This window comes from Hydra viridissima, unplaced genomic scaffold (genome assembly GCF_058129835.1).
Source record: "Hydra viridissima isolate aposymbiotic clone 2 unplaced genomic scaffold, HvirCarnegie_v1 scaffold_14, whole genome shotgun sequence".
Taxonomy (NCBI): Eukaryota; Metazoa; Cnidaria; class Hydrozoa; order Anthoathecata; family Hydridae; genus Hydra; species Hydra viridissima.
In genome coordinates, this window is record NW_028324313.1 from 6,622,727 (window position 1) to 6,644,300 (window position 21,574).

Here is a 21,574-nt window from a genome sequence, read left to right on the forward strand (position 1 = left end):
ACCCTCATCAGTAAAGATTAATTTTCCTCGGATTGGCCCTCCAAAGTATTTAGCGGTCAGTTATCATAATTATCTTTTAACTAAATCTTTTAAGTCAATTATCTTAGTTAATACAAAAATTATTTGGTTTTCTCAAAGTTTTCCTCTTTTAAGGAAAGTAAATATTTTTCATTTTCTATGTAGGTATCCTTAGTCTAAGGATACCTAAGGCTTAGAAAAGCTTTTCAATTATTTTTTTTAGCATTTTTATGGATTTTGGCAGAAGTTTATACCTTAGGAAATGCAGAGATTTTCACTTTATGTGTAAATCTCAGCATTTCTGTTTTCATTTTACAGACCAAAATCAATATTTTGGTCTGTAAAATGAAAACAGTACATGTAGCAATTAAACAATTATAATAAAAATTGTTGGTATTACATAGTAAAACATTCATGTAACCATTATTTTGAAAATAGTGATCGAATATCACAGTAATCGGTAACGTTTTGAGGTAGAAGTAGCAAAAAACTAACAGAATTTAAACTAAAACTGCCGTAAATCCTGAAGCAGTTAACCAATCCGACTGAAACTTTATCCAGAGTTTGGTGAGGCTGTAGGCTACATTTGCAGCAATATTTATCAAACTGTATTGAGTGGTTCTCATTCTACAGGTGCTTTTATTGGCGCACTATGATGTCTAAACTTCACTCAAATTGAATATTTAAATTAAGTTATTATCCGCCGATAAAATTAAAAGATTTTAAAATTTGCATCACCGGGTACCTTGATGTGTACGCTTTCACCCCATATGTGGCGTTCTTGGGTCAGCTAGGTTGGCATTATCATGATCCATGATAAGAGTGAATAGTGATACTTTAAAAACCATTTGAAACCATTTGTACATGAACACATGCTGGTAAAATGGATTCTTTATACTTTACATTAAGTGGGAAAATTGATTTGATGCTCGTTCTATCGATGTTTTAAAGGTCTTGCCCAAAGTGCTGTTCTTAATCCTATTGAAAATATGAAATAACATGGAAAAGAATATAAAAGTTAGGAGACCTAAATATTTAAATGGATTTCGGGAAACAATAAAGGAAGGCTGGTATTCGATTCCTATATCTCGGTGCTAAGCCTAAAGTAAAAGTTTACCGCGCCGTTTAAATGCAGTTTTAAAACCAAAAGTTCAAAATATTAAACTCGAGGTTTAATATTTTAAAAATTATTAATTTTAAAACTACTTATAAAACGAGTCACTAGAAGAAAAAATTTCACTTTAAATATTTTTGCATTCGTTCTTTTCTTTAAATTTTTTTTCTTCTTCGAATGAGTTAGTTGCTTATTTAAATCTTTACTATTGACAAGGAAGACTAGCCTTTTGAATTTACATCAAACAAATCCCATTTAAATGAAATTCTAAAATAAATTCGAGATTTTTAATGTGTACAAAATATACACATTACTGAGTAAGCAAAGAAACTCAAGCGTAACAAAAACAGAATGCAAAAGCCACTCCCAGTATGAATGTGAAATGACCAATATTTCTTAGAGTGATAACGCGTCAACCTTTAAAAAAAGGTTTTAAATACTTTTAACAGAAAGATTTGATAATCAACCATTTTTAAATTTTATTTACTTTACAAAAAGGGTTTTCCCATAGTGGATACCTGTACTAAAAAAAAAAAAAAAATCGTAGTAATTAATTTGATACGCCAGCGCCAGTATTTTTACGATCTTTTAAAAACAAAAAAAGCGCTTTCAAAAAACTGATTTCATTACGTGAAAAAAAAGAGTTTCGAAATCTTAAATTTTTTTAAAAGTAAAAACAAGAGAACAAGAAATGAAATTAAAACAAACAATCCAAAAGGTGAGAGTAACAGAATCTACTTTTTCCCTTTTTTAATAAAATATTTTTCTGTATTCGGGTGTTGTTTTAAGCGATAATCTTCGTCGGACTGTAAACGTTGACGAACGTCGCTTTTAAAAGCCGATTCAAACATTCCTTGGAGGTTTGTGCTTTCTATATCGTCATCCAGCTCTGAAAACAGAAAATAATAATAATAATAATAATAATAATAATAATAATAATAATAATAATAATAATAATAATAATAATAATAATAATGATAATAATAATAATAATAATAATAATAATAATAATAATAATAATAATAATAATAATAATAATAATAATAACAACAAAACTTGACACACTTTTCAAATCAGTCTCTACGCCAACTTTCTCAATAGCTTTTTTTAAAGATGTTTTTAAATCTATGCGATCTGCTTCAACTCCATGTCGTGTCATTAGCTAAACAGAAAAATTTTAAAAGAAATTCAAAACAAGACATTTTAGGTCGGGTTGTTATTTGCAAATTGTTATGATTTAACATACATAATAACTTTGTTTTATTGATGGAATAATTTCTATTTGGTTATAGGCTTTTTTCACCTGAAATTCTTAAGATAAATGCTACTTTTAGGCAATGCTTATTTAGAAAATGATAAAATACAAGAAACAAATGTTATCTCCTAAGAAAAATATAAAAAATAAGAGTATTATAGAGAACACCAGAGAATATTGTAATCAAATATAAAAACGAAGAATATTGTAATCAACAAAATAACAGAGAATATTGTAATCAACAATAAAAACGAAGTAATGGAGATAAATGTAATAATAAAGTAACATAACATAACATAACATAATATAATGTAATAATAATTACATAAAATAACTGATTTATTAATTATTAATTACTAATGTAAATAACATAAAATAACTGAGAAAAGCGTAATAAACTAATCGAGAATAATTTAATAATAGATAATAACATATTGATAGAGAAACTTGTAAATGAAAGATAATATAATAATAGAGAGAATTGATATTATCAAAAAGTGAAACAAATTCTAAGGTTCAGAGACTTGTTAATTGAGAACTCCGACATTTGCAAAACATTTTGCGTTGCTCAAAACTTTAAATAAAAAAAAAGGCATTTACTGCTCTACGCTTGGATGATAACCCATTTAGATATGCATCACTATACGGGCGTTGAGGGGGCAACTTTCGCTGACGCTCGACATCACGAGTTATCACGTTCACCCAATCCTAATGGAAAAATGAAAAAGAGTCTAATAAATTCATTTAAAACTTTTTGTTAAGATTTTCATTTTTATGTTCAAAATCTGTTTGTTGACAATAAGCATCTGCGTCTCGGAATTTTGCTATTTTGATACCGTTAATAGACAATTACTGATATCGTATAAACCGAGACATAAGACTTAAAAAAATTTCATCTTCTTAAAACGATACAATACGAAACGAGAAATAGCGATAGTTTACGAGACTAGACGATACTTTACCAATCCTTTTTAACAATTTCTGAGACCAAATGATACTTAACAACTTTTTTTATTTATTTCAAATGAAAAGGTTTATTACATTAACTTTTTACAAAATTCATATTAAGACAACATTGAATCTAGCAAGAATTTTTCTGACCATGACATCCGGAGACATTCTGTTTTTCAGCTTAACAGCACTAATGTTTAATAAATCATAGAATTCTTCATATTCAATTCAGAATTCTTCCAAGTTTGAGTATTGTGTAGCCACTAGGGTGATGAGTTTTGTGTATAGCTCAACTGTAATAAAAATACAAGCTATTACAGGCTTCAATTATATTAGTAATTGCATATAAAATATACAAAATTATATTCTACAAAAGTATAGCAAATTTATAGATGCCAAGCCCAAAAAGCATTGGCTCCTAAGCAGTAGCACAAACTTTGCCTGCATCAAGGTTAGAATTGTCTTATTGTGCTGCCACTTCTTTCTGAACTTGTTGTTGAGCCAGTACAGACATGGCACTTTGTTTGCTAGTGCTAGACAGCACTTTACAGCTTCATTCAAAGTTTGGGTGTTGTGCACAGTATCAGAAATGCCCATATGCAACAGGTGATCAGCATGAAAGGGACTCACAAATCAGAGGACACTTCTGCGTGGCTGATTTCATATTGCTAGCTGAATAGTGCACAGCAACACCTTTAAGATGTGTATTGTTTGGTATATCAGACAGTATAGTTAAGCTTGTTGACAATGACATCTACAGTATGGTGATCTAAAAAACATCACAATAAAATATTATTCATGATTTTCTATCAATTCTGTTTATAAATGATTAACTGATGAATTTACTCTAAGACTGAAAACATTTCATTTAATTACCTATAGCATTCTTAGGTTAATAAAGTTCTCACTTAAAATAAGAAATGGCAACAAGCAAACAGCCAATTTTTTTACCTGATAGAAAACCAACTTTTTCTAACTTGACATTGACAGATTTTGCAGAGTAATAAGGTTTCTTCACTTTAAGAGCCAGAACTATAAGAGTTTTCTTATCTTATTCCTACTCTTTATCCTTGTAGTGAATCTCTTCCATAGCCTCATCTGCCTCTCATTTTTAGGATGTTTTTTTTCTTTTCAATGTCTTGAAAATCTATTAGATGGGCATTTTTTAAATGTTTTCTCAACCCAGAGATGTTATGGTTTTTCATTTGGTACAGTTCCATTTTTTTCCACCATCAATTTTAGGAGTAAAGTGCTACCAGATGACCCCAAAAAGTCATAGCATTGTGCTAAATTTTACTGTGAAACAAAAATAATCCAAAATAGTTTCAAAAATATTCAGTTTGGTTAGACATGCAGAATTCTTTTGCATTCAAAAGATGACAAAGTGTGAGCTGAAATATTTTTTTAGAGCTAAACCATTATTATATTCCTCAGATATTACTGTTGCTTTTACACTGCTGATTCTGCTTTACATTTACAAGCTATTCTATTTATACTAAGACTAAGATTTCTTGTGGTGATGTGCATGCTATTATTTAAAAGCTGTTGCTGTTAATTAAGAATGTTGGTATTTTTACAATAGCATTTACTGCAATTAAAACACAAGTTTATTGAAATCTCTTCTGATTAAGCATTGTGACCTTTTCCTCATACTAGACTTTTAGTAACAATTAGATATGTGAGATATGTTAAATGTAAAGTACAAGGTGAAATCCTTTTACTAATCTTTCTTAACCAGTCTATTAACTTTTCTTAACCAGTCTACTAACTCTTCTTAACCAGTCTACTAAAACTTTTTAGGTAAAGTTAGGTGTGTAAGATATGTTCAATGGGCAAATGTTTAACTGGAAAGTCTCAGTTATTCAGTTATTCCAAGACAAGTATCATTTAAATTTTTTTTCCAGAAAAGTATAAGTACTTCTTATAACAAGCAAGACAAAATAATACTGGTATTGTTTCAAATGAGAAATAACAAGAGACCAACTTTGTGTTGTTTATATAAATGATAACATCTCATACCAGTATTGTTAAAAAAGTGCCTATTATGATACTTTTCATTTTGAGACGCAGATGTTAAATTAACAATAAAGAGCTTAAATGTTTTTTCCTTAACATAACTTCAGAATAAAGTTATATAAATGCTTCAGTTAACATAACATATATTAGCATAAATTAACATACGCTTCCGTTAACACAAAATTTTAAATGGTAAACTAACATTAGGAAACTGTGAGTGCCAGTCTTCAGGAGATGGAGGACTGTCAACTTCTGGATCACTTTCGCTACTTGGAGTAGACCCATCATTCATTTCTTCCCATATTTTTTCAACATCAACACTCTCATTCTTGCGCACACGCTTTGCTGCTCGACCACTATCTCCCTCTCTGCAAGGATTCTGATAACAAAAAAAAACAATAATTTTCTTCAAATACCAACTTCAAAAAATGTAACTACATTTTATACCAAGGGAGGTACATACTTATGCTAGAAGCAAACAAAATTTCTAATAATTTTTACAAAATTAAAATGTGGATAACCTCTCTTTGTATCATAGTCTTCACACCTGGCCTTATAATCACAGCATCAAGGGCAACAGGTGAAATAGCTTGACTGCTGATAGATGCTCGGGTTCTTCTAATTAGTGTTTCTGTGGAAAATTGACGAATAGCTGGAGAGAATTCAGAGAGAGCGTCTTCCATTGACTATAAAGATTATTTATCTGATTAATAAACAATTTAAGAAACTCAGAAAAGACTTAAATCTACTGAGCAATTTCTTGGGTAACAATTTTATTCTTTACTGTCCAAGATTTACCAGAAGCGAAGTCAATAACTTAAGCCTAGTGTTAAAAGAATCTTTATTTTCAACGCCAAAAGTATAACAAAGGTAAAAAATTGGTTGTCTAGATGCTGGCTGTTTTGAAAAGTTGAGGCTTTTTTTAACAATTAAACTGTAAAAGTGTAAAAGTAAATTTAATCAACTTTAATTGAATTAAAAAAAATTTAATATTTACCTCAGTGCTCAAATAAGCAGTAATGTAACTTTCTGTGCCTCCTGTTACAGAATAATCCAAGACAGCAAAAAACCATGCAGCATATTCAACAAACCATGAGTGGATACCATTACAATAATCTGACTCTAAATAAGCAAAAATAATCATTTTTAATTTATAAATTCAAGCTATTGTAGAAAATGATGTTATGTTAACATCAGAAAAATATTTAAACCTGCTGAAATCAACAATCGCAGAAACTTTTTAAAATAATCAACTTCAAGGTTCTTTAAAGTTGCAGCTAAGTCAACATCTGGTCTTACAGTAATCTCCATCTTAAAAAAAAAAAAAAAAAAAAAAAAAAAGAAATGTAATATTAAGATTTTAGAAGTTTTTAACAGCAAATGTTCATCACTACTTGTACATCTTGTGCAACGTAACGCTATGTTTACTTAGAGTTAGAATTACACTGCATATGAGTCTAAAATGATTATAAAACAAAATACTTTTAAAATTAATAACCTACACAATCATTTCCAGCAAGACTTTCAGCCATTTTTTTTGCTATATTCTATGATCAAGAACAAATAACACTTACAAAGAATAATATTTTCTAAAAACAACTAAAAACAAAACTTTACAAAACAAATGAAATATTTCATACAGGAATTTCAGCTTCAGTTATTCTTTCATTAGAGTTAAAATGCTTTTCCAAAAGTTTTCTAAGTGGCGCTTGTATTCTTGCCCATGGGGTAGTTGATCCTAAAAAAAAAGAATGCAAAACTAAACATGATGTTCAAAAGGCTTGAAAGGGGATTCTGGATAATCTGTAATTCAGAAAACAGAAACCAAATAAAGTTGCAGTACTAAAATATTTCAGTAAAAGTTTAGTGTTCTAAAAACATTAAATTATTTTTAGTGAATTTTTAGTAAAACACATTTCACATAATTATCATTTAATACAATAATGGATATTTCCATGAACTTTTAGGCACCCTGTAAATTGAGCAACAGTTAAATAACTACATCTGGGTATTCCATACCAAGTGAGGTAAGTGTCCACATGCATCATCTTAGATTTTGATAAAATTTTAAGATTATTTGTCTTCCATAAGTTAAGCAAATTCTTAAAAATTCAGTTCAAATTCATTTATTGCTCATGAGATTCGATTTTAAATTTTAAATTTTTTTATAAAAATGAAATTTTAAGGATGAAAGCAATTTCTTTAAAACTACTGAGACCTTTGAACTATATAATTTATGACAATTCTGTAAAATACATTCAGCACACATCAATAAAAATATTTATAGCTCAATATTCAAACCATAATCGTAAGTAAGAGTGTTCAAGAGGTAAAATACATTTTTAGGTAAGTTTCTACTACCATTTTTAAGAAAACAAAAACATGATTACAAGAATAAAGTATTAAACATGCAATTATTTATATTAGTTAAATCTTTGTTGAAGTTTATATAAGTTACAAGTTTAATGAAAAATTTCAAAATGTTGGATACAATTCAGTGAAAAGTTATGAAGGCCACAAATCTGATTTTAAACTTTTATGTTTACTGTTTGAACCCTAGAAAACTAGGGCCACATATCTCTAAGGATTTAAATTTTTTCTACTAATTGTTTTGGCTTTATTTATTGATATCAGCATATTTATTTTGAAAATTTATTTTGAAACAAAGACAATGATTAACTCGTGTATATAAGCAAAACTTGCCAATTTTAACAATTTCAATGCTGCAGATAATCTTAAAGAGCTATGTTGAAAAATTTAAAACATTAAAGTTTAGAAATTGTTTTATAAAATGGAAAGAGGTTTTAAAAAGGGTATTATAAAGAGATAAATTTACTACATGATAGTTGTTTGTGGTGTAAAGAAATAAAAAATATTGAAGAATTTTTCTTCAGTCTCACCTCTGAGATAAATAAATTTTAGTAATCTAGAGTGAAACCCACCAAAACCACATCAAATCAAAAACTAATTTCAACAAAAATCAGCTGTAAACAAAAAGAATACATTGCTACAGGTGTAAATCTTTTATTCTTGGCTAGTAACAACCAATTAACCTTGGTGCCCTGAAACATTTGCTCCTATTTAATCTTACTAACTACTATGCACAATGCCTGCTGTAATGCTTTTGTATAAAAAACTTATTTAAATACTTTAAAACAAAAGTATTATGTTTTTAAAAATTAGATTTGTTTGCACATTTGTTAAAGTTTGACTGCTTTGCTGAACACCCCTAGCTGTATTTGCGAGTTCACCAAAAGGTAAAACTCCTGACAGATTCGAAATGTCTCTAACTTTAAAAAAAACTTGACTAAAAATAGTTATCTGAAAACCAACAAATGGAGACTGCATACTGCAAATTGGTAGTAATCGTCCCTGTAACACAATAAAAGAGCACCTGACCACTTTATTTGACAACATTGAGATTACAACCTTTGAAGTCCAAATGATGAATTAATTAGAAAATTCTAACAACAAATCAATCCAAAAATATTGTATTGATTTGTTGTTAAACTGCTGCAACCAAAAATCAAGAACACTTTCCTGTCTGATCATATCTTTTTCAATATATAAATTTATACTTCAATAAAATAATTTAGATATTTTATTGAAGTATAAATTTATATATTGATGTATTATAGTATTAGACAGAGTTGTCATAAATTACAAACTTGTTAGTCTCAAGAGAATTCATTTTAAAAAATATATAGCTCTAATATTTTTAAAGACGTTGTTCTCATCCCTAGAAATGTATTTTTAGAAAAAAGTCAAAAACATTAAAACTTTATTCAGGAACAATAAATTATCTTAAGGCTCATCATACAAATAATCTAAAAATTTTGTTAAAATCTGAGATGGTCCATGTTTTACCTATAAAAGTATGTTTTACCTATAAAAGTATATACCTGACATTATAGCTACCAGATCAGGAATTGTGAATGTCTCACCAAATATATCATATAACTCTGTGAAGAAGTTGGCTAAAACAAGAATTCTAATAAAAAATAAGTCAAATTAGACATCATAAAATTACTAAAACTGTTTTCATAGTTATTTTCAAACTTATACCATGGACAAGCATAAGTTTAAGCTGAATACATGCTTATCTTCCATTCCTTACAGCTTTAAAAAATTGTGAAGGTAGACTTATTGAAGAAATAAATAATAGTAAAAGTCAGACAGGAAGCCTAAGGGTCTAGGCCATAAAATCAATTTATAATGATGTTGAAAAAGAAAAAAAGAGAAACTTTAAACTTTTGTTTCCAGGTAAACAATTGTTTTCTTGTAAACAAAAGTTTGTTCATTAAAAAAAAAAAATTTTGAAGTTCATACCTCCTTCTTCATTTTGAGGACGTTGGAATCTTGTTTCAAAAATACTCCTTAATGTTGGATTTCTAGCTGTAAGGATAAAATCATTTTTAAATTTCAATAATAAAGTTTAATGATAGAAAGTTTAAAATTTACTAATTTAAAACTATTTTACTAGAGGATTCAGCACCATTTGAGTTCTCATTCAAAACTGTTACCAGGTCCATTAATTGATGGGATACATCTCTATCCATTTCAACATCCATTGACTAAAATTATGTGATGAAAATTTAAAAATTGCTTAGGAAGTTCCATTTAAACAAATACTTGAATCAAATTAATAGGTTTTACCGTCTCATCTTCAAAACTGCTTGAGTCATTCTCTGAAAAAGGATTATTAGTACTAGATAAACTTCCAAACATTGAATTAAGAATATTAGATATGCTGGACATATCAGCTCCACCTGTTGTAGCACTATTTGTGTCTGAAATTTTAAAATCAGTGAAATTAAAATGGACACAGTTGAAATGATAAAGAAAAATTCATTTCATTTTTTAGTTTTTATTATTAAAGAAATTTTTATTTACCAGGCACAACGGTAGTTTGCTGCCCAGATGAGGTTTGATTAACTGTAGGAGCAGCTAGATTTGAGGTATGATCAATAACCACACTTGCAACTTCTACAACTTGAGGAGTAGTCTGAGGATTGTTATTGGAAGAATGAAAATTAGGTCCAAGGTGAAATGAATGACATGGTAAAAGAAGATCATGATGTAAAACTGCACTATCTTGATTATGATGATGTGGTTGATTAGAAATTTCTTGAGATAAGTTTTGTGCTGATGTTTGTGGTCTCTGGTGAATACGCTGTGAGTTATCATTGGTGGCAGATGGTGTTGACGTTTCATTGACATGGCCCTGAATGGATGAACTTTGTGGGTTGCCACTAGCAGTGCTATTTAATACTGGAGGAAACAGTGCAGACATAACATTTTGTAATACATCTTGCATATTGACATCACTTGCATTACCTCCCCTAGGTCTTGGTGTATTAGAAACATTAGGGGCAGTTCCAGTTATTACTGATGTTGGTTGAGGTATGTTCATTGAAAAGGGGCCAAACATCACTCCAGCAGGAATGCCTGTATTACCACCTGATGGCAAGCCACCAATGGGGACACCAGCTGGTCCAGATATATGCCATTGATCAGATGATGGAAAATTTTGATTTATAGGCCCTTGAGTAGCAGATGGTGTAGTCAAAGTTTCTCCACCTGATACAAATCGTTGAACTGAACTCGCAGGAATATGAACAACAGTTGTTGAAATGGCAGCCACAGCTACTGGACCACCCTTTAAAAAAACACAATTAAGTTATCGTAATCCGAATTCCAAATTATTCAAACAAAAAAATATAAATATATAATATGTAATAATATAAATATATTTGAAAAATATATATAGATAGAATAGATACCTATATATAACCTTTAGATAGAAAAAATAACCTTTCTTTACCTGTCTAAGAGCAGAATTACCAACTGAGTTTCTTGGCACTGGCATCATTCTCATATGCGGAGTTGCTTGCTGGAAGCGTATTGGAGACATTTGTGGAAAGCAAGACAATGACTGGGGTGTTGGGGAGTTGAAATTAAAAGTGAGGTCAGATATAGCATGAAACGCATGACTGAGATCATGGAAAATTTCAGCCATTTGATCTGGGAGTAAGTCATCGGTGGCCTGACGCTCCTTTAAAAAATTTGTTTAATTAATGAAATTATTCAAATAATTTAATTATTCAACAAACAAAAAAAAAACAAAAAAAAACAACAACATTTTGTTCAACTGCAAAATAATTTAATAAAAAGCTTAAATAGTAAAAACTTACTGGCCCCTGAGGGTTATGAAGAAGAAATCTATATCTCTGCAATAATGGAGCAAAGTGATGAAAAAAATGCATGAAATCTCCCAGAAAGTGACTTAGAACCTGAGGTCTTACACTAAACATAGTTAAAGTTATTAAAAATAAAACAGTAACAAATCTTTCCTGTAATTTAATAATAATCATCAACATTAAATGCATAATCAACATACATATTTTGATCCTGAGTTGCATTAGATTGACTTGGTGGAGTATTTAAATTATTATTTTCATTTGGAACAACATCCTCCATGCTCACATTGTTATCATTCCTTATTTCGTCCATGGGGTTAACTCCATTACTTGCAGAAGAACTTTTGTCATTATCTATCGTTGGTTGGTTGCTATTACTCTCACTTTGATGAACACCTGAAGTGTCTCCACTGTGTTCTCTTTCCGCTCTGTGATTACTTTCTTTCATATTTTGTGTGTGAGAACAATTACCACCATGACTGTGATTTGGCTTCATAAAAATTTATAAATTAAAAAAAGAATTTCAGGATGTTAATTTTTTTATGAAATTTTTTATTAGGAACAACATTTTAATAACCAAATTCAAATAAGTAAAAAAGTAAAAAAAAAAACAATCAGTTTTAGTCATTCTTTTTCTTTTCTATTTTTAATTTAAAAAAAAAAAAAAAAAAACATTTTAACAAAAAAAACCACCCACATACTTGCATATGGCGTAATAAATGATCCGCATGGCACAAGAACCTCCTAGCTACTTGCAAACGTCTTCGAACATCTTCAGTACTCTAAAAGAAATGAAGAATTAACAAGTGATAATAGAATTAAAAAATATGTGTTTTTGAAAATTGTATTTTAAGGCTTATACGGTAAACAAAAAATCTTACATTGGATGGTGAAACATTGATGTTTACATTCAAACTGTTTCCCTAAAAGAATAGCATTTACTTTAAGATTTTTTATCAAAACTAAGCGTACAACAATTTTCTACCAATCTAAACATCAGAGTTTCAAAAAAAGAGCACAGTTTAAAAAAATTTATTTCTTTTACATTCTAATAAATGGATTTACATGCAGCATGAAATATTATGCAGACTATAAGAAGCATAATATTTCATGCCACATGTAAATCCATTTATTAGAATGTAAAAGAAGAAAATATAGAAAATGAAAGTTAGAAAAAGCAAAAGACTTTTTTCTACAAAGCCAATATTTAGAATTTTTTTAACATTCTAAAAATCAGAATTTGCTTTTTCTTTGTTCATTTTTGGTTTTGAGAGCTTAAGAATATTCATATCTTATAGTAATGGTACAAACTTCTATGCAAAATAAAATAAAACAAATAATTAGGAAAAAACTTAAAAATAATAAACCTGACTAGGAGCAACCCCCACACAGTGGGTCTATCAGGTTAATTTGCCACTTAAAGCTGTTTTAGTTAGATTTAAGTGGAATTTTTAAACTTTCATATTTTTTTAGGCAAAATATTAACATTTAACAGTTAATATAAAACCCAATTATCATATTTTATCATACTGTAGCCATTATAACCAGTATTACAAAAACAATGATCAAAAAGTGGAAACCTTTTTACACTACCAATCATAAAACTTAAAAAACAGGTAGCTTTTTTACATGAGTTGTTTTTTGAGTCAAATAAAAGTCAGAAACCATTTTTAGGAATAATATATTTTTTCAACTTGAATAGAAAAAATCAAAGTTATATATGTAAATGTGTAAATATATATATTGAAAACACTGTGAGGATGAGAATTTTATTACTACTTTGTTTTACATACATACATACATACATACATACATACATACATACATACATACATACATACATACATACATACATACATACATATATAAATACATACATACATACATACATACATACATACATACATACATACATACATACATACATACATACATACATACATACATACATACATACATATTGGATTGGGGAATAAGCTTAGTGTTTTTATATTTTATCTTATTTTAAAACAATTTTTTGCTGTTTGAAAAAGTGTATAACATTCAACAATAAAATCTGGAGCCTGGGTTAGCTTAACAAACTTAACAAAAACAACAAAGAAAAGCGCCTTTGAATTCCTTCTTAACATCTTGCCCGTCATCAAGCAACATGCAGTCATAAACAGTGTTTTTTTGTACAAAATCATCATGGGAGATGAGAAATAGTACCTATACATAAATGTGAAGCAAAGAAAGGAGTGGGTGGCTTCAGGAGATACACCTAAGCTAAGAGTCAAACCTGACCTCCATCCAAAGAAGGCCATGAGTTGTGTTTGGTTGGACTGTAAGGGTATGTTGCACTGGGAAATCCTCAAAAGGAATGCCACAGTCAACAAGGAGCTCTACATAGCCCAGCTACACAGTGTAAAAAAGGCTATTTTACTGAAAAGATCTTATCGACAAGGCCAAACAATACTCCTTCACAACAATGTCAGGCCCTGTGCTGAACAAATTTTCAAAGCCACAATCACAGGGAACTCAAATGGGAGGTCCTTCAGCATCTCCAGTATTCTCTGAACCTTGTGCCCACAGATTATCATTTTTCTATTTCCTGTCAAATCATATGAGGGGTGTTTGACAATGAAGAAAACCTTAAAAACTGGCTTAACAACTTCTTCGATACCACACTATTCAATTTTTGGTGGAGCAGCATCAACAAATTGGTTGAGAGGTTGCAGGAGGCCATAAACAGCAATGGTGAATACATAATTGATTAATGAATTTATTGTTATAACTATTGAATTTATTTAAATAAATGTCTTTGATAAAAACACTACAAACTTATTCCCCAAACCTACACACACACACACACACACACACACACACACACACACACACACACACACACACACACACACACACACACACACACACACACACACACACACACACACACACACACACACACACACACACACACACACACACACACACACACACACATATATTTATTGGTTTGGGGAATAAATTTGTAGTGTTCTAAAATATATATATATATATATATATATATATATATATATATATATATATATATATATATATATATATATATATATATATATATATATATATATATATATATAGAGAGAGAGAGAGAGAGAGAGAGAGAGAGAGAGAAAGAAAGAGAGAGAAAGAAAGAAAGAGAAAGAGAGAGAATAAATATACTTAACTAATATGTAGTAAAAAACACTCATACAAAGAAATATGGAAACTGCTTTAAAAAGCAAACTTGTAACAGTATTAAACAAAACAAAAAAAAGCATTAAATTATCCAAAAATAATTTTCATTGAAAAATTGAAAACAAAAAAAAAGCTAAATCCTCACACTTGCATTCATGGATACATTCTCAGCACCAAATTGTGAAATAAGATTATCCACAAATTGCTATAAAGTATGTTCCAGTTTATTTTTGAAATATGTTATCAATATTTAAGTCCAAAAAAGTTTATAAACATAAACATAAATTTAACAACAACAACAACAACAACAACAACAATAGCAGTAAAAAAAATTAACAAAAAATCTTTTAAAAATTACTTGAGCAACAGGGAATGATCCTCCAAAACTATTGTTAAGAGGCACAGGACCAGGGGCAGAGCTAGAACTTGTTGGTGGGGTTGCAGCAGTTGTAGAACTTTCTTGGGCTAAATAAAAATTAACAGTGAAATAAAAAGCATAAAACAGTTCGTTATACTATAGGCATAAAAAAATGAAAATATTTACAAATTCTGGCCTTGAATATTGAAAAACTCATATAATATTTATGGTCCATACTATAGCAATAATTAATACTTACAAGCACTTGTTGAAGGAGGAGCTCTCTGAACAAGATGAACTACACATCCATTAACACCTTTTGTAAAGATTATTTTCATATTAATAAAACAAAGTATTCATGAATTATTGGTGAAATTTATTTTTCAACTGATATAATGTATGTATGTATGTATGTATGTATGTATGTATGTATGTATGTATGTATGTATGTATGTATGTATGTATGTATGTATGTATGTATGTATGTTTGTATGTATGCATGCATGCATGCATGAATGTATGTATGTATGTATGTATGTATGTATGTATGTATGTATGTATGTATGTATGTATGTATGTATGTATGTATGTATGTATGTATGTATGTATGTATGTATGTATGTATGTATGTATTTATGTATGTACTGTATTTATAATAAATTATTAAGATTTCTGGTAAAACCAATTTCATTTAAAGTGATTTTTAGTAAAAACTTTAACCTTACCATATTCTTTGATTTTTTTGTCATCCTGCAAAATTTTTCCTTTAAATATGATGCGCTGCTTGTCAACAGGAATATTCTAATTCAAATTGTAAAAATTACTAGAAATGTATTATTAAGACATAATTGTAGCATGCAAAAATATTTTTAATCTAAATATAACAGTTAAATAAAGTTCTTGGAATTTTTTTTTTAAATTCAGTGTATATAAGCTGACCCATTACTTTATTGGATTTCAAAATCCAATATATCCTTAGGTTATATTTTAAAGATACTTTTACTTTAGGAATTAAATCTTTAAAAGAGATTTTTTGATAAAATTTAATTTTCCAGACATTTTTATCCTACCTACTCAAACTGTTAACATAAGAACCAATCCATGTTTAGCATTATTTTATTTTATCATATGTAAAATATAAGTAATTAATACAACTCACAACATCAGGGAATATTAGTTCCTTAAACTCTTTTACAGTTATCTAGGAAAACAACAAAAGGTTTATAATATTTAACAAATACCTAGAAGATATTTCCTATCAAAAAATACTGTAACTAAACATGAAAAAAAAAAAATGTTGTAGATCAATAAAACATCAAAGCATCTTACATTCTCATCATCAAATTCAAAGTTGTGGTTGTTTGAGTCTAAGGTTCTCACTGTGATTTTCATGATTATATTTATAACTTAAAAAAAAGTCAATATTAAGATTAGTATAACACATATTAAATGGTTTTTACATTTTGAACTGAATTATTTTCTAGCTAACCTATTTCCAGCACTAATCACAACATTCTTTTGTGTAGAAAATATTATATAATTATATAAAATAAATATATTGAAAAGATAAAATTAGTTTCCAATTAAGCATATTAATTTTGATATACTAAAGGCATACAAAATAATATACTAAAATGATAATAAGATATACAAATGATAAAAAAAAGTAAAAACATAATAATAATAATAATAATAATAATAATAATAATAATAATAACAATAATAATAATAATAATAATAATAATAATAATAATAATAATAATAATAATAATAATAATAAGAAGAAGAAGAAGAAGAAGAAGAAAAATAATAATATTAATAATAATAATAATGATGAAGATGATGATGATGATGATGATGATGATGATGATGATGATGATGATGATGATGATGATGATGATGATGATGATGATGATGATGATGATGTACTAAGTATATGATAACTAAGTAATATGATAAATTATATACTAAAAAATATATATATATAACATACTTAAACGTAGACAATTATGAATATATTGTAAGCTGAATATATTTTATTTATATATTCAGCTTACAATTTATTATAGTGATTATGTGTGTGTCATATATATATATATATATATATATATATATATATATATATATATATATATATATATATATATATATATATATATATATATAAACACACACACACACACACACACACACACACACACACACACACACACACACACACACACACACACACACACAAACTATTTATGAATATGCCAAAAACACTATCTGATACCCACCAAATATACTTTTACTTTTAGGTAAAATTATTAATTGAAAAAAAGACGATCATTCGTATAGATGATGGTATACTATAAAAAATCGTGTTGCGTCGTTCATTTGAATTCGTTCATTTCGTTTTGTTTAGGAAAATGGCTGACATCGAGCAAACTTTTATAAATTATTCTGATAGAAGTTTCTACTTATGAAACTTTTTACATCATTAAAAACAAAAGCTAAATAATTATTTAACAATAATTATTTTAAAAGAAAAAAGTTTTTGTTGCCTAGCTATCCAACTTCTCTAGTATCAACCTGATTATGTGTATTTATGAGACTTAAGAGTTATGACGTCGAGCTGAGCAGTAAGAGTAGATTAAAACAAAGCTCTTTCCACAAAAAAAAAACATCGAAGAATGTATTTGGATACAATGAATCACAGATAAACTAAAAGTCTCCATTATCCCTCTTAGATAATTTATTCATCAAATAGACTCTTAAGGCTTTTAAAGTAGTCTCTTAGGCGACTTCTATTACCTCGTCCTTAGCTCACTTTGCGTCGAATGGTCTCGATAATTTCGATTAACTTTCTCATGAAGTTTGATGATATATTTTATGAAATGTTTAATTTAACCCACCCCTTTTTAATGTCTTTAAATCTGTAAGACGTAATAAAAACATTTTGCGGTAAAATTAATTTTAACACCAGGTAAAGTATTTTTAATGCACTTAAGTTTATATTTGAGAATTGAAGATTTAAACTCTCAAATTATATACTTAAAAAAGTTTATACTTAGATTTAAAAAAAAAGTACAAACAACTTCTTTTAAATGCTTTCATACTCTGCTTAATAAACACTTTAAATGAAAAACCTATACGAATAAATTCAAAAAAACGACAGCCAAAAATGAGGTCAAAAATATGCTTAACGATGATATTTATTAAATTTGAGTTATTCTAAATTCTCATACTTGACTTAGATTTTGTTTATAATAAGAATTCATTAAATGTTAAAAATATTTTGATGCGATCATCAAGAAACCACACCTTTTTGACCCGAAGCAAATTTAGAAGCTGAGGTATTTATGAAACCACTACATAGAACTACACAAGCAATGAGCGAAGAGTCTAGAAAAAGCGAAGAGTCTAGGAAAGAAGAGTCTAGGAAAAACAATAACCCCATTTCTTGTTTTTTCAAATCATATCACACTCAAATGTACAACCCGGATACAGCCATCTACACTAATTTTCGATAGCGTCATTAAATTTACTACACTATCACTTTAAACAAACATCAAAGACCAAGAAAGAAGGAGATGGAAAAAATGGAAAAGAATACTGGAAAATTTTATCATTTACTTTTTTAATATCTTCTTCACGTAGAAAAACAGCTTTCAGTTTGATAGGATGAATTTATACGCTTGAGTCAATTCGGGACCTTTCTCATCTTGTTCTATCTGATATTTATAGATAAAAAAAAACAATGTTGTATTGTAGGCGCATAAACTTTTTCAAATTAATATCTGTTTTACCTTTTTTATCATACCAAATGTTATTTATAACAATTTTTTTAATGTTAGTTTGATCATTTTTTATAAAAGATTTCATATAATTGAAAGTGTCGACCTGTGTAATCATATTTAAGACATTTTTGTTGAGATTTTGAGAAGAACCAAAAGATTAAATGCTTAATTACAGGTCAATATGAAGTAAGTAAAGAAAAGATAAAACAACATGTAGCTTCCAAAATCATCTGAAAGAGCGAAAAATGGCTACGTCAGAGTAGTCTTTTACTTAGTAATGTAAGAGTCAACATACAAATACTACTCAAAATTTAGTAATGTAAGAGCCAACATCCAAATGCTGCTTAAAAATTTAGCACACGTTAGATTTAAGTTTCATTTTTCTTCTTTTAATTGAATTTTTAGGCGGTAAACATCTTATGGATTTTCTATTTTTTTAATTTACAGTTAATTAAAACAAACCTTATATAGAAAAAAAAAGAAGAAAATAATTACGTTATTTTAACCATCTATTTTAAACTTAAACAGAGGCCGCTAATTAAAGCGGTGTAAAAAAGCCGCTCATAAGTTTTGCCCACTTGCACTCCTATTGTCTTTTAACTGCCGCTTTTTATTTTTTGACGTCAAACTTTTACAAAAAAGTAAATTTAGCAATCCTTTTTTACATAAAATTTGAATAAAAGTTTCTAAAATAGTGAACTTGGCTGTAAAAAATCATATCTGAAGACAAACTGTAATAGAAGATTGATTGATCGAAAACCTTGTTACTACGTAGCTACCAGAAAACCACTGCTTAAACCACCTGATCGGTTAAAAAGTATCAAATTTTGTAGAACTATTTTGAAAATGACTAATTATGAACTAAGAAGAAGAATATTTAGTGACGAATTCAACTTTACAGTTATTGACCGAAAGAACAGAGTAATTATCCGAAGGCACTATAATGAGATGTTTCATAGTCGCTTTATTGTGCCGTGACTACAAGGTGGTGGAGGTTCGGTACCCAGTAGGCATTGAATGTCCTTAGACGTCCATAAAGAACAAAGGTGGACATATCCCTTATTGATCTTGCTATTAAAGGAAACTTAAATCCGGGTGTGCTAAACTTATGAGCAGCTTTTTTTAACATTTTTTTACAAACTAACTTTGATTATAGATATTTAGTGATAGATATTTGTTTTTTTTTTATTTATTTTTTTCTCTTAATGTAATTAATAAGTCAAATAAATGTTTCGTTTTTTAAAAAACCTTGAATTTTTTGTTTTTTACCTTCATTTCATTTTTTTTAAAAAAAACGCAACTTAAATCTAATGTATGCTAAACTTTTGAACAGTATTGTAATGTTAAGTTGAACTTACATTATGTAGACTCATGAACTTACTAAAACCTTAAAGCACTCTTGTTTTTTAAATTTTAGTTAGAAACATTTAACATTAATGAAATTCAATGATAAAGGTCAAAGATTAAGATGGTTAAGGCTCACGAGATTAAGGTGGTTAAGGATAAATTTACTTGGTTTATGGAAAAATGGAAGCAATTAAAAAACAAGAAAAGCAAAGCTCTTGTTAAAAAGATTTAAATTTGAAAAGTATTGAACTTTCTTTGTAGTACCAAGGTTGCAAAATGGCGGTTGTGGTATTGATATTTAGAGCTGCTTTAATTTTAATAAAGTAGGTTTGTGTAATATCTTTACAGATCAAATTTTAAAAAATTAGCACATCCACATGGACACTAAGAACTGCAAGTTTCCCTCAGCATATATGCTGATTGATCGAAAATGGTAGCAGTTTTAACAAGTATTGACTCCTGTCCACACAGCTTGCACAGCGTAAATTTAGATGGGAAAATATGAAACAACTTGAATCCCTCGGCCAGTTTGACCACCAGAATCAAATTCAGTTGAATTTAATTGAGTTTGGGTACGTATTGAACTTGAACCTATTAAGTCCGAATAAGTTCAATAAGTAGCCTGAAATAAGAACTAGATACCATTTGGAGAAAAGTTGCAATCGAAATTTGTGACAACCTTGTTAATCAACGCAAAAGAAATTCAAAGCTTGCAAAAAGAAACAACTAGTTCATTTAATCTAGTTCTTATCTTAGTAGCAAACAGAGCGTAGAAAAGGCTTTTTGCAGTACTTACTGTTGTTAAATAAACCTAAAAACGAAGATTTTATTTTTAAAAAATGAATTAATGGTTAGAAGTGTTAAAAAATTGAATTTGGTCCAACTCTTCAATAAGAATGTTCACTTGAGGGTGTGTGACTGTCATTATTAGAGATATCATCTTCTTCATTTAATTAAAATCCGAACTTCTAATTTTCTATGTAAACCAAAACGTCTTCAAAATTGGTCATGATATAATTACAAGATTTTATCACTTTAAAATGTTTGTTTACATAATAAAAATTGATTCAGCTTTATTAGCTTTCAGTGAAGCTATATTTAAAGAACAAAATTTCGGCAATTTTGTTGCCAAAATGGGCTGAAATTTAAGATTTTGAAAATGATCTCAAAAACCGGTTTTCTTTGCGCCAGAAAACCGGTTTTGAAACCAGAAATTGTGTTTCAGTATAAAACCGGTTGATAATTTTTCTCACCAAAACACATTTTTTTTTTTTTGGAGCCCAAAATTAAGAGTGAGTTTCTTTAAGTTGGCTA

At 28.6% G+C, this 21,574-nt stretch overlaps 1 protein-coding gene across 2 annotated transcripts; it reads right to left on the bottom strand.

Moving 5' to 3' along the window:
* Nucleotides 1-1,586: 1,586 nt before the first annotated feature.
* Nucleotides 1,587-16,610, bottom strand: LOC145181335 (uncharacterized). 2 transcript variants are annotated; one of them, XM_090071146.1, is made up of 25 exons: nt 16,461-16,610; nt 16,291-16,332; nt 15,857-15,932; nt 15,391-15,447; nt 15,132-15,238; nt 14,919-14,978; nt 12,436-12,477; nt 12,256-12,336; nt 11,755-12,044; nt 11,549-11,660; nt 11,179-11,409; nt 10,248-11,013; nt 10,011-10,144; nt 9,835-9,928; nt 9,684-9,749; nt 9,257-9,331; nt 6,995-7,092; nt 6,857-6,901; nt 6,566-6,665; nt 6,352-6,476; nt 5,876-6,040; nt 5,557-5,733; nt 2,988-3,095; nt 2,198-2,294; nt 1,587-2,021 (listed from the first exon to the last, which is right to left on the bottom strand). In XM_090071146.1, exons 1-25 carry the CDS (start codon nt 16,521-16,523, stop codon nt 1,867-1,869), a joined length of 3,366 nt encoding a protein of 1,121 aa, XP_089927272.1. In that variant the 5' UTR covers nt 16,524-16,610; the 3' UTR covers nt 1,587-1,866. The 2 variants fall into 2 exon arrangements, with proteins under 2 accessions (XP_089927272.1, XP_089927273.1); XM_090071147.1 differs by lacking the exon at nt 14,919-14,978 and having other exon boundaries at nt 16,461-16,592.
* Between the last annotated feature and the right edge of the window lie 4,964 nt (nt 16,611-21,574).